The sequence below is a fragment of the Hipposideros armiger genome, unplaced genomic scaffold, assembly GCF_001890085.2.
Source record: "Hipposideros armiger isolate ML-2016 unplaced genomic scaffold, ASM189008v1 scaffold_798, whole genome shotgun sequence".
NCBI lineage: Eukaryota > Metazoa > Chordata > Mammalia > Chiroptera > Hipposideridae > Hipposideros > Hipposideros armiger.
Genome location: NW_017732148.1, coordinates 597,532 through 615,195, shown reverse-complemented (window position 1 = coordinate 615,195; position 17,664 = coordinate 597,532). Strand labels below are relative to the sequence as shown.

The 17,664-nt window shown below is 38.1% G+C and overlaps 1 protein-coding gene across 1 annotated transcript in view; it reads left to right on the top strand.

Moving 5' to 3' along the window:
- SLC30A9 (solute carrier family 30 member 9) overlaps window positions 1-9,145 on the top strand; it is a 49,865-nt gene extending 40,720 nt beyond the window's left edge. The window contains exons 14-15 of the mRNA XM_019628492.1: window positions 68-181; window positions 7,700-9,145. Of these exons, the coding sequence (XP_019484037.1) occupies window positions 68-181; window positions 7,700-7,744 (159 nt within the window). The 3' untranslated portion in view covers window positions 7,745-9,145. The remainder of the gene's footprint in view (window positions 1-67; window positions 182-7,699) is intronic.
- Window positions 9,146-17,664: the final 8,519 nt, after the last annotated feature.

Sequence of the window (17,664 nt, the reverse complement as noted above, 5' to 3'; positions counted from 1 at the left end):
AAATCATCAACTTACTGCTATGATTTTTAAAAAACTATTTGTTTTTTTGCTATCATTTTCTTTATAGGAAATTCAAGAAGTGAAAACTCCTGAAGAACTAGAGACCTTTATGCTTAAACACGGAGAAAATATTATTGATACTTTAGGAGCTGAAGTCGATAGACTTGAGAAGGAACTGAAAGTAAGATACATTCATAATAATAATATAATAATAATGTCTATTTCTTGAGTACTTACTCTGTGTCAGACACTATGCTAATTGCATCACATCTATCCTCATCTTCTCAGCAACCCCATGATGTATTGGTAGCTGTGGGAGGGAAAATGATTGGGTTAGAGAAGTTGGATAATTCGCTCAAGGAAATAAGGGAATTGGGATTTGAACCTATTTGTTCAATTCCAAATTCTAATCTTTTAGTCACTATTCTATACTGCTTGCTTAGTTTCTGAAAAAATCAAATGTTTTTTGCTTCTTTGTTTTTAAATAAGTATTTAGAAAGTTTCTAGAGAAAGGTAAAAGGGAAAGTTTAGACTTTTCAAAAGTTAGGAAATATAGCCTATGATTTTCAACATATACATACATCTTACTTTTAGTCCATTTGACATTATTTTATATTTTCTGTTTGTTTCTGTTCAGTTGGAGATCATTACAACCAACTGGTTATTTTACTGAAATACTACTTGATAAGATTGCCTTTTAAAATGTCTCAGTGCTCTCCAATTGTCAATCATTGACATATGAGTTTGTTTGCAGTGAATAAAACTTGTAAATGATCTTTAACATATATAGCTTATTGAAAGCCATGCATTTTTTTAGTTGATGTTGACCAGTCTTTAGTTTTGCTTAAAATTGAAGGGAAACAAAAACAAAAATTGAGGGGAAACGTTTCTATCACGGCTTTATTATCTTTTCTTTTAGAATCTAGATACCTGATCAGATTAATAGAAGTTCTTCAAATAAGATGATTTTGTTAATGTTAATATTATAGTTCACAAGCTTTATCAGGCATTATTTTTTAAGTTTGTAGATGAGCAATTCTCAAATATTTTGGTCTCAGGACTCTTTTCGTTCTTAAAACTTATGGAGGACCCAAAGAGCTTTTATTTGATTTATATTTATTGATATTTACCAAAATATAAATTAAAATTGAAAAATTAAAAAATATTTATTTAAAAACATAATAAATCTATTGCATGTTGGTATAAATAACATTTTAACATAAAATAACTATTTTCCAAAATGAAAAAAATGAGTGATATTGTTTTGTATTTTTGCAAAAACCTGAGACAGGTAGATTCCTATACCTGCTTCTGCATTCAGTTTGCTGCCATATATTGTTTTGGTTGAATATGAAGGAAGGTAGGCTTTGTAAGTGTTCTAGCCTTTTCAGGTAATTATGATATTCTCTTTAGACATTACACTAAAACCTGACAGCCTGTTAAAGCTTGGTTGTAATGTGGAATCTGAAACTATATCAATGAACTTTTTATTTACTGTTTGTGAAGTTAGGGGGCACAGCACACAAGACCACCCTCGTTTCTAACACCAATTGCAGAGTTCGAGGGGTTCTTAGAGCACCCTTGCGTTAGAAAATTCACTAGGCCTCACAGAACTCCCTAACTGCTATTATACTCACAGTTATGGTTTATTACAATGAAAAGATACATATTAAAACCAGCCAGAGGAAGAGGTGCATAGGTCAGAGTTACAAACACAGAGCTTCATGTGTCCTCTTGCCTTGGAGTCATGGACAGTATTTCTCTCCTGGCAACAATGTTTAGCAGTTAGCATGGAGTATTGCCAATCAGAGACTCTCAACTAAGCCTTGATGTCCAGAGATTTTTATTGGGCTTCATAGCTGGACTGTCTGAGATGACCTTTCATTTTCAGCCCCTCCTGGAGGTAGAGCAGATACTGTGTGGACATAATTATCAGGCAGGATCCCAAGGGCCTAGAGATCATCTCCCAGTAGCCAGTAGGCAAAGGCCAGACCTTTCTTTGGATATGATTAATTCTCTACACTATTATATTAAAATCTGTTGGTCTGTCTGAATTTGTCTTTTACCCATGCAGAATTCTGTCACATTATGGAAAATAATTGGTTGACTGAATTTATGTACATCTTTCAAATGTTACATTTCTAAGTAAACGCTGTCAGGCTCAACAGTGGTGGATATGAGTTTTCTAACATTCTAATTTTCACTTGAAAGCTTGTGTTTTATCATTAGCAACAAATACTTTTAGTTATTTTCTTTGAAGTAACAGACTCATTTTGTTAATTTTTTAGCAGATGCCTGTTGAATTCCCAAATTTGAATAACCGTAGTTTCTTGGGTATTCTTTTAAGTAAAAATGGTGTTTAGATTAAAAAAAAGCATCTGATTCAGCTCATAACTCAATCACAGAAGTGTTTTTCCTTATGACAACGTCAGACTTCAGTATCAAGCAGAAGGGCTTTATACCTACTTCCCATTTTGTCACAGGTAATTTTTTAAAGTGTACTCAGGGGTTCAGGTTTAATAAACCAGTACTTGTTCCTACTTTATGAAGGATATTTTAAAGTGAAATTACCTTTTCGTTTTTTTAACTGTGAATGGCAGTAAAGGAACAAAATGACTACCAGTATAGTTTGGTGCCATTTGCCTTGAAGTTTGCAAAGGTGCCAACAGTTTTATTCACCATTGCTTTTATGCCATCAGAGGAAATTTCAGCATAGTTAAAAAAGCAAATAACATCTTAGTGTTATTATGAAAATAGTTTCGAGTCCTCCTGAAAAGGTCTCAAGGACCCCAGTTATCCTTGGAGCATACTTTGAGAATTACTCCTCTAAATAAAATGTGAGGTTATTATTTTTGTGCAGGGTGACACAAGAATGAATAACTTTGCTTTTCTGATCTACCTGTTCTTATTCCCCTAGCAAGGAAAATAATGAGCTTTTAAACTAAATATTTTAGCTTTACTTTTTAATAGAAACAATAAGTCAGAAGTCAGATTTAAGAATAAATACTGCCGTGGTGTGGAATTAGCCCCTGGTCGTTCTCAAAATGTGAAAGTATTGACAGACTTTACAAAGTGGGAGAGCAAAGGAAGTTTTTATTAAAGTTAGGGCAGAGAGAGAATGCCCATGGCAGTGTCCGAAGATAATGGCTACCTCGGGTGGTGAGGAGAGAAGTACCAGTAGGGAGGGGCTGCCGGGGGCAGAGTCTGATAGGGACAGCTGCTGAGACCGAGGGGTAAGAGAAATGCTGGCAGAACGGGGTTTGCCAGGGAAGTCTGATAGACAGCTGCTGCAGGTAGTAAGGAGAGAAGCAAAGAGAAAACAGATGAATATCTGCAGACAAACTAAGTCTACAGGTGGCTAGATAGCAAGCTATTCGGTGAGTCAGACTGCAAACTAGCTAAATCTAATTGTTATTGATTTACTGAATTTCAACCTTACAAATACCAAATTGATCGTTCTCAACTGTACTCTTATCATAATCAGATAAGCTTATTGTTTTTGTTAGCTTTGTGTTTAGATTGGGATCTATTTAATCATTAATAGTTTGACCTGTCTCATAAGTGTTTTTGAATTATATATGTCTTGTGAACCAGGAAGCCAAGTTTAACCCACATTTTCAGGTGAAAACATCTCTAAGGTAATAAGGCATATAAGTAATCCTAAGTCAAAGAAAGTTCTTCTAAGGCACCAAAGAGAATGCATGAATGTAATTCTTCTTCCTTGTCATGAAAATAGACTGATTTTTTTTTTAACTTAGAACTTTGTACACTGACATGTTCCCTCCTTTTTAGTAGTTAAGCATGGTTTCCTTCTAAGTTCAAATTTTAATAATTGTTGAATTACTTTGGAAGGTCACACTCAGTGATACAGTTCTTCACCAGAATAGCAATCTGTTGAGTAATGCCATTGATCCATGTATTAGAATAAGTGATATTTTTAGCCTAAAGTCTATAACTCGCATATTTCTATGTAAAGATGGTAAAAATAATAGAAGCTGGTTTATAAAGTCCCATGTCATAAATGTGAGCTATATCTTGTTATTATTTTGAAGGTCTTTGAACTGTTAACTCAAGAAGGTTTTTTTTGTTGTTCTACCTCTATATTTCAGTCTGTGGACAGACGCTTCTCTATCCCTCCGTGAAGTTTTTTTGTGTTTGGGGGGAAATAATTCTATTGGAAATTGATTCAGTGGGAAGATGCCACAGCATTTGCAAATTCCTAATAAGTAATGTTCCAGTTAAATACTCTGCTCTGCTCTTTGTCTTTTGCTTCTTTGATTGAATCCTATAGCATTTCCTTAACTCGAGACTGCAGCATTACAAAATAAATTACATAACATGAGTACTTGAATAAAATCTGTGGTATGTAAAATGCCCCACTTTGCATTGAACAGTGCCTAGGACATAATAGATTAGTTAAGTAAGTATTTGTTGAATAAATGAATGAAAATTACAAGTCAGATACCAATTATTGATGTTCAGTTCTATTTAATAAATATTTATTCAGTTTCTGTTATGTACATGATAGCTTGTTAGGCACTAAATATTAAAATTTAAGGATATTAATCTTATTTTTTTATTCTTTCATTTTGCAAACACATTTCTGTGGCTGCTTTGTATTGGGCATATTATATTTTAGGAATTTGATTAATTTTCTCTCTGAAAATGATTTTTAAAAGAGCAGAGTGAATTAACTTTTTGGTTTCTTTTTCTTGAGATCAGATTGTTATTAGTACACATTTGTTATATAGTGCTCATAGATACAATAATTTTAAACTTTCCACGAACAGCTAAAATTTTCAAGAGATATTGGGATGGGTAATAGTTGAATGGAGTGGGAAAATAAAATTCAGTTTCATTTCCCTTTGAGGAAATCTTTTTTAATTTCAGATTGAATTTAAGGCGTTCTAGACATACTTTAAGATAAAGAAAACATTGAGAAGAAAAGTATGCCCCCCACCCCATGTTTGGGGGTCCTTGGCCACTCTTAAATTAGGATCCAGGAGAAAGTACCCCCATCTGTATACATTTGAACAACACAAGTTATAAGAAAAATCCCAGTGCACACTCAGTAGAATGCTCTAACTGGAGCTAAAACTCCAACATTATGCCAAGTTTTGTCTTTATAACTGAATTTCTTTAATATGAGTAATATGCAGATGTTCCTAGGATATTTTTTAAGTTAGAAATGATTGATCATGGGGCCGGCCAAGTGGCTCAGTTGGTTAAGACTTAGCTTAAGAGCAGAGCTCTGAGCAACAGGGTCACTGGTTCAATTCCCACATGGGCCAGTGACACTGCACCCAAGCTGAGCTGCTGCTGAGCTGCCAACAGATGGCAGGATGGCTCAGCTGGTGAGAGCATGTGCTCCTAACAGCAAGACTGCCTGTTCTATGGTGGGCTACGCCCGCCTGCAACTAAGACTAAACTCGGCACCTTGAGCTGAGCTGCCACCCGGATGGCTCAGTGGATAAAGCATGCACTCTTAACAACAAGGCTGCCAAGGGCCGGCCGAGTGGCTCAGTTGGTTAAGAGCTCGCACAAGAGTGCGAGCTCTGAGCAACAGCGGTTCGATGCCCGGCTCGGGCTGAGTTGCCGCTGAGCTGCCAACAGGTGGCAGAATGGCTCAGCTAAAAAAAAAAAAACCAAACAAAAAACCAAGAACAACAAGGCTGCCAGTTCGACTCCCACATGGGATGGTGGCTATGCCCACCCACAACTAGGACTGAACTCAGCACCTTGAGCTGAGCTGTCACCCGGATGGCTCAGTGGATAGAGCATGCGCTCTTAACAACAGGGCTGCCAGTTCGACTCCCGCATGGGATGGTGGCTACGCCCACCTTCAACTAAGATTATAACAGCACCTTGAGCTTAGAGACTATGAGCTGCCTGAAGGTGACTGGCGCCCTCCACAACTAAGATTGGAGAACAACAACTTGGCTGGTCCCCCTCCCCAATTCCCCAAAACTGTTCCCCTCCCCCAATTCCTGAATTTTTTTTAAAAAAGTGAATTAAAAAAAGAAATGATAACTGCTCGTTATCAGAATCACTTAGAGGAGCTTTTTTCCCTTGTTGATTTATTTTTACAACTTTAATCAAGTATAATATACGAAGTTTATAAAGTCAAACAGAACTGAAAAGCTTATAACAGAAATAAGTGTCATTTGCCTCACCCTCTTCTTTTCTTAATTTTATTTCTCAAAGATTACCATTTTTAATACTTTTTGCATTTTTTATATTTACTGCCATATTTCTACTTAGTCTTAATACTGCCCCTCTTGATTTAAGCATTGTTTTGTTTTTGATAGGTGTAGATTTTGTTATTTTATACACTTTCTATTATCCCCTATTCTGACAATATTCATTATATTAAATTTTATTGCACTTTTAATTCCTCCAGAATTAAGTATCCTTCCTTTATGCACCCATTGGGGGGAAGGGGGGAGCCAAAATCTTTACTTTGCTCTGTAGCAGCAGACTGTTGTAATTGCCTGCTGACTTCCCTGTCTCCTCACCTCACTAGACATTAGTTCATCAAACCAAGTGCTATTTGTTTCCTGTTAACTGTTGTATATACTTCAGTGCCTGGCACAGGGTAGGTATGTAATAAAGATATTTTTGTTGTTATTGAATTGAAGTTCCTAAAGCTGGCATTTAAGATTTTTCACACCTGGCTTCTGCCTCCCTTTCCAGCCTCATCACTAGCCTTGCCTTTTTCGTAGCTCCTGTGCTAACTGTACCATCTGTCAGTACATACTTTCCAGGCTCACTGACTTCGTCATGCTGTTCTTTTCTGTCTAGACCATCATAATCTATCTGGAAAACTCATCACGTTCAAACCTCGCTTAGATATTATATCCTCAGTGAAGTCTTTCTGGATCTCATGAGCATAAGTAATAGATCTCACACTTTTGTTCCCAGAGGTATTATTTAGTACATTGTAATAGTTAGGAGCTTGAGGTCTGGAATCAGGCCTGGAATCCATCCTGGCTCCATCACTTACTAGCTGTGTGACTTGGGACAGGTTAGATTATTTCTTCAAACTTCAGTTTTCCCATATGTAAAATGGAAATAATTGGGTTATTATGAAACCTTTAAAAGCACATTCACCTGAAGCCCCTTACTTAGTGTAATACTTGACACAAGAATAAGTACTTATTAAATGTTAACTGGTATTATTAGCTATAGTGCTTATGCTCGTAGATGATTATTGCCACACTGTGTTCTTGGTTAAACTGAGGCCCTCAGGGTTAGGAACAGAGTCTTACTAAATAATCATAGCTCCACTTCCTAGCATAATGCCTGCCCAAGACTATGGATTGTTACTCAAATGAGTCAATATCAGTGTATTTTTTCTGATTGTTATTGTTTTGCAGTGATGTCTTTTCGCCAAAAACAAGCATATTTCCAGTGCTTTGCAATGCTTGGCACATACTAGATTCTTAATCCATTATTGTATTAATGAATATAAGAACAAACTCATGGATGTGAGACTACTTACTGTATCATTTATAGTGTGTTTGATCTGTTCATCTATTGATCTTATTTTTTTCCTTATGCAAATATTTCTCTTGCCAGTATGCTGCAATGAAATAGTTTGACCAAATGTTTTCATTGGCTTTATTAATCAAAAGGAATAAAAGAAAACAGAAAATTCTGTTTTGCCAAGAGTAATGTGGTGGTGTTTTTTTCCTTCCAGAAACGAAATCCTGAAGTTCGACATGTAGATTTGGAGATATTATAGATTTGATGGAATGAATCACCTTGGAGTGAGCTTTGGAAACAAGTTTGTCAAGACTGCTCTCCCACACTGAAGGAGTCAGCGCCATTCAGCAGCCATTTTTTGTTTTTAAGATGAAGGAAATATTTTATGTAAAGGGCAATTCAGCAGTCCACAGAACTAAAACTACTTCTTACTTCTAAGAGACATACTACAAGTTGAATCAATTTGGAAATCATGTTTTTGTTTTAGTAGGGACCACTTTTGTTACTTAAATTGATCTAATTTCTCATTTTAGCCTGTATTGGGTATAATGTACCTTGCAATCATGTTTCCTTTCTTCACTTTGGTAAAAATAAGCAACATCCATAGGATTATGATTTTTAATTTTGTTTCCACTGAAGATTTCACTCCATCAAAACCTGCCAATCTTGAATATGCTGGCTAAATCTTGGTTTCTGGTTTTTAAATAGTCACTCCATTTTAAAGTCTGTCTTTCCTTATAGAATGTGGCAAGTATTTCAACATACCATGTAATTTTTCCCTGAGCACAAGGAGGAATACTTTCTTAACCTAGTTATCCATAAACATTCATTCCAGTAGTGGCTTAGTTACTGAACTGAAGGAAGGCATGTCAGTACACTTAGGTCATCGTAGTTGCTGTTTTCTAAAATTTCTTAATTCACCCTTTACTTTTTTCCTTATCTGGTTTAATTTTTCTAATGGTAAAATAACCCTAGTTGTTTCCATGGGCCAGTGTAATAACTGGTTTTTTGTTTTTGTTTTTTAACTGGCTTCAGTGCCATAATGTGTATTTACTAGGAAATGATGCATTTCTAAGTACTTTGACATTCTGTAAAGTGGACTAGAAATATTTATAATTTTATAGACAGGACAGCATTTTATGTTTAATTTATTTTTAAAGAGGCACTGCTTATGTAAACCTGAACTGTGGGATATTTCTTACTTTAAGAGAAAGAGAAGTAAATCTCTTAGGCAGAAACTTGTGCCCATGATTTTGTATAATATCATAAAAAGTGTGTCTGTAACATGAGTTTCTTGCAGTTACAAATGGGCATTTAGTATAATATATGACTATAACTGTATGTAAGTAGCTTTCTAATGATCATAAGGTATCAAGATGAAAAAACATGTAATTCAGTAATTGAAAGTTTAGTGCAAAACAATAGCTCTGTCTCCATTCATCAAAACAGCTCAGATGCACTTTAAATTGTTCAGGTAGCAGTGAGCATTGTCCATGGCTAGGTGATCTCTTTGCTGGATAAGTGAGTGCTTGACATAAGAACCTAACTATCTGTGTGAGGTCAGTGTCTAAAAACTTACTTAGATTTAAGTTTATGAATTAAAGCAAATTGTAGTGCTGCAAACAAAAAATAAACATTTGATTAAAGGGGTTGTAATGGTAATTTTTTTATCTAGAAATGTCATTTACTGGAAAATTTACATTGGCGTACTTTTTTTACCATTATATAGCATTTTGCATGCCGTACATTTTAAGTGAAATGACATTCCAGTTTTATTTTTTAAGATATAAAATTGTGAAAAATATGTATATATATATATATAATTTGATTCTCTTCTTATGGTTTCAAATTCTTTACCCCTACTTTTTTCTGAAATATTTTTTTATCCATTCTAATTCACTCTATACTTTATCTATGTTCTTCCTCCCCTTTCCCAGCTGCCACTTGTTTTTCTATGTCACTGCCATGTAGGAAGGTACCAAATTATATCCAGTTACCTCCTAGTAAAATTACTCTGAAAAATATAGCTAGACAAGAATAATTAACTCATTAAAAAAAAATCTCAAAGTTGGTATGCAGAAGTTATTCCAAATCGCAATTATTTTAGGACTTTCTAAAAGCCAATTCCTGATATTTCTATGAGTTCTCTAATCTGATTTCATTGAGATCAGACCTATTCTTAAATAATGAAGGCTTATGTTTCTGTCTTTTATTTCCAGTTCGGTTCTGCACTGATATTTTAAAGTTTGTTTAAGCAAAATTTGACATCAAGTACAGTATATCAAGCAATTTGAATATTTCTGTGAATCAGGAAATGTATGACATCTCTGGTTTATATTTTTTTCTTTTAAACTGGAGTCAAATTTGAGTTTTAAAACTAGGGATTTTGGCCTGTTTTATTTAAAAATAAGATAATATGTAGTTGTTCAGTTTTCTTGGTTTTGTTGTTTTTTTCAAATTAATATGTCTGACTTTAAGTTTTGCCCTGATCCATAGCGTTTGAATATTTAAATATATAAATCTTAATATTTTCAAGGAAAATAGCTTCTGTAGGAGAATAATTGCAAAAGTAATGTTAGAGAAGAGGGTAGTCAAGGGCCATGACTCCTCTTTGTATTAAGCTGAAATCTGGGAACAGTCAGAGGTGAGGTATACTTGTTTTCAGCTTTGGCTAATGGATATCTAATCAACTCTTAAGTATCAGGCCCCATACTATGTAAGGTGGCACATTTTTCAGACCATGGCAGAGAGGGGAGAAGAGATGGAGACCTATTTTTAAGTGTACCCTGTTGATAGCCAATAGTATACAATTCCAAAGAGGGAGATTCCTGAACATGTAGAGGAAACTGGGTGATAGGATCAGATTGGAAAATTTTCACATTCCCCCCACCAAAAGTTAATCTCTGCATACATCATCCTGCACACACACACACACCAAATAATCCAGAATAACAAAATGACATAAGATTGAAGTTGGGGTATATGATTTTATTGTTATCTTAATTGTCGCATTATTTGGATAATGCTTTTTGCTAAAATTATACCATCTAAAGGAAATGGCTTAAGTTTTAAATCTCATAACTTTTTGAGGTAGAATGATGGGAACTACAGAAAATTACAGACATTGGGAATTTATACTGTCTTGCTCAGATTGCATTTGTCAGGCTTTGGCACTTCCTTTAAATGTGATGACCCCCAATTTGCCAAACTGTCAAAAGTCAGTGAAGCAAAGAATTGAGGTAAAATGTTGATGCGAAGATTGTGTCCCCTAAATCCCTCATCTCTGTTTCTTAAATGGAAATTTGGAAGGCATTTATATAGCAGATTGGTCTGACAGCCTTCATATTTGCATTTAAGTTTACTAGCATTTGTAGAAATGGTTTTATGGGAAAAGAAAATTTTGTTTCTATTACATTGTATTTCAACTGTGTGATTTCGCTGGCAGGTTAAGATGGTCCTGGTCCCTCAGGATTCTTTTTTTTTTTTCTTAATAAATGTCATGTGTAAATAATAGCAGTTCACTTTTTAGTTTGGGACTTTTTTTCCCCAGTGATAAATAAATGTTTTTGAAACAAATCGTTCTTTACCTCATGTGTTAAGAACTAAACAGTGTAATTGGATACATTTTACCTTAAAAATAATGCCCATAGTTGGGGGAGGCGGGGACTAATACCCATAGTTTTTTGGGGGTTTTTTTTTACATTTTTAAATTTTTTAAAAGATTTTTATTAAAATATATGTAACATACAATATTATATTAGGCCAGGTCTACACCATAGTTATTCAACCCTTATATACCTAAAGAAGTGATCACCATGATAAGTCCAGCAACCATCTGACACCGTACCACCAATATTATTGACTATATTCCCTATGCTGTACATTACATCCCCATGACTTATTTGTTTTATACTTGGAAATTTGTACCACTTATTGCCTTTCACCTTTTCCTCCCTTTTTTAATTTATCAATTACAGTTGACATTCAGTATTATGTTGATTTCAGGTGTACAGCATAGTGGTTAGACATTTATGTAATTTAAGAAGTGATCCCCCTGACTAGTTTAGTACCCACCTGGCACTATACATAGTTATTATATTATTGTCTATATTCCCTCTGCTTTACATCCCCATGACTATTTTGTAACTACCAGTTTGACTTTTTTTTTTTTTCCTGCGGGAGTCGAACCAGCAACCTTACTGTTAAGAGTGCATGCTCTATCCACTGAGCCATCCGGGCCCCAGCTCAGCTTAGGTGCCGAGTTCAGTCCCCGCCGCGGGTGGGTATAGCCCACCATCAAACAGACAATCTTGGGCTGGCCGAGTGGCGCGTTGGTTAAGAGCTGGCTTGGGACGCCCCTGTTCGGATCCCACATATGAGGGCCAGTGACATTGCCCTCTACAGCTAAGATGCTGAACAACAGCTCAACCTGGAGCTGGGCTGCCGTGAGGCGATGGTGACGGCGTCGGCTGCAGCCCCTGCTGCAGTGGGTTGCCGTGGGCTACCGTGTGTAGCCAGCAACCAGCGTGAGCGGCCAGCAGCCGCTGTGAGCGGCAGTCCAGAAGCCAGCGACTAATCTGCCTTGCCCGGGAAGAGTGCAATGATGGTGCCAACTTGGGCCAGTGAAGCAACGTCCTCCACAACTAGACTGAAGAACAAAAGGACCGCAACTTGTCTGTTCCCCTTACCCCAATTCCCCAGTGCTGTTCCCATCCACCAATTCCCCAATAAAAAAAAAACTTAAAAAAAAACAAAACACAATCTTGTCATTAGGAGCATGTGCTTTCACCAGCTGAGCCATCCTGCCATCTGTTGGCAGCTCAGTAGCAACTCAGCTTGGGTGCAGTGTCACTGGCCCATGTGGGAATCGAACCAGCGGCCCTGTTGCTCAGAGCTGTGATATTAAGCCAAGTCTTAACCAACTGAGTCACTCGGCTTGCCCGTTTGTACTTCTTAATCCCTTCACCTTTTTCACCCTGTTCCCCAACCCTCTCCCATCTATCACCCCAAGTCTAGCACCCATCTGCACTATACATAGTTATTTTTGACTATATTATGCTTATTATTGACTATATTATGCTGTACCCTATATCCCCATGATTACTGTGTAACAACTAATTTGTACTTCTTAATCCCTTCCCCTTTTTCACTCACCCGCAACCCTCCTCCCATCTGGCAACCGTCAATATGTTCTCCGTATCTATGAGTTTGTTTCTGTCTCGTTTGCCTCTTTTGTTCTTTGGATTTCACATACAAGCAAAATCACATTACATCTGTCTTTCTCTGTCTGATACTCCACTCAGCACAGTATCCCCCAGGTCCATCCACGCCGCCACAGATGGCAAGAACCCATTCCCTTCCATGGCTGAGCAATATTACGTTGTATATATGTACCACCTCCTCTTTATCTATTCTTCCATTGACAGACACCCAGGCTGCCTCCACATCTTGGCCATTGTAAACAGTGCTGCAATGAACATGGGTTCACATTTATTCTAAGTAGTGTTGGGGTTTCATCAGATAAATACCCTGAAGTGGGATTACAAGGGTCCCTCTTTGTCCTTTGTTTTAGCCTTTGTTTTAAAGTCTATTTGTCTGGTATAAGTATTGCTACCCCAGCTTTTGTTTTTTGGGGGTTTTTTTTAATTTCCATTTTCAAGAAATGTCTTTTTTCATCCCTTTACTTTCCGTCTCTGTGTGTCTTTCAATCTGAAGTGAGCCTCTTGTAGGCAGCATATGTAAGGGTCTTGTTTTCTTATCCATTCAGCCCTCCTATGTCTTCTGAGTGGAGCATTTAATCCGTTTACATTTAAAGTAGTTGTTGATAGGTATGTAGCTATTGCCATTTGATTCATAATTTTGATCTTTTTTTAAAAAAATCTTAACTCCCTCTAACATTCCTTGTAATACTGGTTTGGTATTGATGAACTCCTTTAGTTTTTTCTTGTCTTGGAAGCTCTTTATCTGTCCTTTGATTCTAAATGATAGCCTTGCTGGGTAGAGCACCTTTGGCTGTAGGTCCTTGCTTTTCATCACGTTGAATATTTTGTGCCAATCCCTTCTGGCCTGCAAAGTTTCTGTAGAGAAATCAGCTGACTTATAGGAGCTCCCTTATAAGTTACCAGTTGCCTTTATCTTGCTGCTCTTAGGATTCTCTCTTTGTCTTTAACCTTTGCCATTATAATTACAATGTGTCTTGGTGTGGGCCTGTTTGGGTTCATCTTGTTTGGGACTCTCTGTACTTCCTGGACTTATATTTCTATTTCCTTTGCCAGGTTAAGAAAGTTTTCAGCCATTATTTCTTCAAATAGTTTCTCAATCTCTTCCTTTCTCTTGTCTTCTGGTATCTCTATGATTCTAATGTTACGTTTGATGTTGTACTAGAGGTCTCTTACTCTCCTCATTTTTGGGGAGTTCTCTCTTTTTTTTGTTGTTCTGATTGGGTGTTTTTTGCTACCTGATCTTCCAAATTGCTAATTCGATCCACTGCTTCGTCTAGTCTGCTGGTGATTCCTTCTAGTGTATTCTTCATTTTAGTCATTGTATCCTTCACTTCTGACTTTTTTTTTTATGGTTTTTATGTCCTTTCTTATACTTGCTATCTCTTTGTTGAAGTTCTCACTAAGTTCCTTGAGCATCCTTATAACCATTGTTTTGAACTCTATCTGGTAGGTTGCTTGCCTTTCTTTCGTTTAGTTCTTTTTCTGGCGTTTTCTCCTGTTCTTTCATTTGGGATGTAGTTCTTTGTTTTCTCTTGGCTGCCTCCCTGTTTCCATGTATTAGGTGGATCTGCTACATCTCCAAGTCTTGGCTAGATGGCCTTTTACATAGTAGGTGTCCTGTGTGGCCCAGTGGCAGTCTCCCTGGTCACCTGAGCTGGGTGCTCCAGGAGTGTCCCTTGTATGGATTGTGTGTACCTCTTATGGTTGAGCCTTGGTTGCTATTGGCAGGGCAGTGGGTGGGAATGACCCTCAGGCTGATTGGCTGTGGGGTTTGGCCACATCCACAGCTTACATGCTACTGTGCTGAGGGCTTACCCCACAGAGTGGGATTCGCCCCAGTGGGCTGGTACGTGTTGAGACTGCCCTTTGGGTGTGCTGCTTGTGGGACTAGTTAGCTGGTGCTCTGCTGTAGTCTGAAGCCAGCCTCCAAGTATGTTGGTTCTGGGGCCTCCAGTGCAGGCCCAAGTCAGCCCCTGTCTGTGACCAGCTGGGGACTACCTGGTAAGAGCTACAAAGCGATCTGCAGTTGTTCACTGCCTCTGCTAACCCTGGAAGTGCGTGGGAGAGGGCACGCTGTGAATTGAGGATGTCTGCCACCAGTACTGGGCCAAATTCCAGGACACCCCGAGGCCTGGTGCCACCTGCCAGCTCCCTTAAAGTTCAGCCGCTGATAAAGTCTCGTGTGGTATACAAGTTGGGTGAGGCAGGGTCTTGGAGTCACTTGAGTGGGAAGAGTTGTGGTCACCACCAGGTTAATGTAAATTCTGGTTTGGTGCTAGTTTTGAGCCTGAAGTGACTCAGCAAAAGTCTCAGAGAATGCCAAGGCCAGTTGCTGCCCACCTGGGGTCTGTCAGAATCTGACAGCTTTCCAAGGAAGTGCAATGCAGGTGGGGCTGGTTGCTCTGGGAGAAAGTGCCTCTGGCATTGGGAGAGTTGGGTAGGGCAGGGTCCCAGAGAGTCAGCAGGGCAGAGCTCTGGAGCTCACCAGGCCTATCAGATTCAGATTTGGCCAATTGGGGCGGGCTCAACATAGGAAAGATGGTACCTGCCTGCCAGCTGCACGGCTGCATGGGAGGACCTCCTCACGGGGAAATGGCAACTCTCCTCCAGCCCTCAACCTAAAGCAACACAACTTAGTCTGCCCCATATGTCTCTGACACCACCGCCCCCCCTTGAGTTACTGTCCCTCCGCTGAAGCCTAAGGTGAGTGCTTGGGAGAGAGTCTGTGCGTGGGCCATTTAAAAGGATGACTGGGTTTCCTGCCGCCTTCTGTCGCACCTGGATGGTCAGAATTCCAACTGGTTTTCACAGCTCCTCTTCCCGGCACCAGTACTCTGGGCTGGGGCTTCTCACTCTGGGGGGAACCTCTGTGATCGAGATATCCCTCCCAATTCTCAACCACCATATGGAGGTTTGGGGCTAGCCAGTTCCATGTCTCCACCCCTCCTACAAGTCTCGACATGGCATCTTTATATCCTTAGTTATAAAACTTCTGTTCAGCCAAACTTCAGATGGTTCTCCAAGTTGATTGCTCTATAATTTAGTTGTAATTTTAATGTGTTCATGGAAGGAAGCAGGCACAGTGTTTATCTACTCCGCCATCTTGGATCTCCTCTCATGCCTGTGTTTTTTAACGGAATTTGTTATTCATTGAGTATGCTTGTTAGTTTGTAACGTTCCTGCTTTTACAAAACCAAAATTTAACAATCATTTTGTAATCAGTTTTCAGTATAAAGGGAACATTAATATACTGTTAGCACGTCGTGTTTGGTAAAGGTCAAATCTAAAAAGTTATCTCTCAGTGATAGATATTATCATTACATTTTTTTATAAACTAATTTTATAAAATTATAAAATTTTATAAAATTTCTTTTGAGATGTATCTATACACTATATTTAGAGAAAAAAATTACAAAACATGAAAACTCCAAAAGCTACAACCTAGAACCAGCCTTTAGTGAGATCCAAGTTGAATTCTATACTAATCCTATAGGAATTCCAGTTTTCTTTTTCACAAGCTAAACCACAGCAATTAGGTATTTTGAGAGGGTATATAGAATTTCCTCCCCCAAATCAAAATGTATTGAAAATAGAGGCACTATAGTGTAGAATTTGCATAGGAAAGTACAGCATTGTGTCTTTGTCTTTAAGGGCTTCTAGAGGTTAAAAAATAGACTGTAAAAGTTAAAACATACCTGTTAATACTATAATAGCTATCAACAGGATAATTTGAGGTATTTATATCAGGTACCATTTTAGATATATTAACCCATTTCATCCTTACAAAGAGCCAGTGAAGTAAGGATGACTCACATTTTTGCGGATGAAACTGAGGTACACTAGATACATAATGTGCCTGAGGAGACTCAGCTGGTGTGGAGCAGAGTCAGGGTTTGAAATCAGATAGTCTGGCTCTCTACCTGTCACTCTGATGAGCAGAAGAGTCGAAGAAAAGTAACATATCAAAAGTGAAAATGAAATATTCATTTTGTTACAACATAAGCAAATGAATTAATGTTCAGTAGTCAGAACAACTAGCTGGATCTAACTCGGACTGCTTGGGACAAGTGGATGGTGGGATGGGATTGGAGTGGGACATTGATGTTTTATGGAAGTCAAGGAATTGTCTGTCACTTCTGAGATTTATTTTCAAGCAATACCTGAAGGCCACCTTAGAGACATATCCAGAAGATAATATTTAGTTCAAATGTCAGTTATTGACTTGAATCATGTAGGAAAGAAATTATGGAAAGGTGTGGAAATTAGCATTAATGAAAAATTTTAAAAATATTTTAAAATTATATTTGATCCCTAGTTACCAATTGACTTTTCCCAAAGGGAACTACTGTTACAAGTTTTGTGATGTGTTCTTTAGATATTTAATGCATATATGCGCATATATATATATATATATATATATATATATATACACACACACACACATACATAAAAGTTTATAATATGTATTCTGTTCTGCACAGATGGTTAAATACATGTACATTATGGATGTTCTTATAATTTAAAAAGTACACAGCCGATTCCCAGAGTTTTGTGTTCACTAAAGATGTTTAGATCGTGAGGATATAAGAAGAGACCATCTTGTTGCCTTTGGGCCCCACAGGAGCCCAGGGCCCAGCACAAAGCAGGAGCTCAGCCAGCGCCGGGTTCGGCCCCTCCTGCTTCGTCCCCTTCGTCTGTAGAATCAGAGGCTTAGTCTTGGAAGGGCTCCTTCCAGTGCACATGGCCCTGAGGTAAGCATCTGATAAGCACACCACAAAGCTCGGTCCTGGCCCCGGCCATCTCCATCCCTCAATCCACTCAGAGACGGGGGCTGCTGGTCACCTGTCATTTAGCTCCTTGGCCATCCCAAAGGCTTGCTTCGAATTGAGCTGCCCTTCAAAACATAGCTGCCTCAGGACGGCCAGCTGGCTCAGGAGGTTAGAGCGCAGGGCGCAGC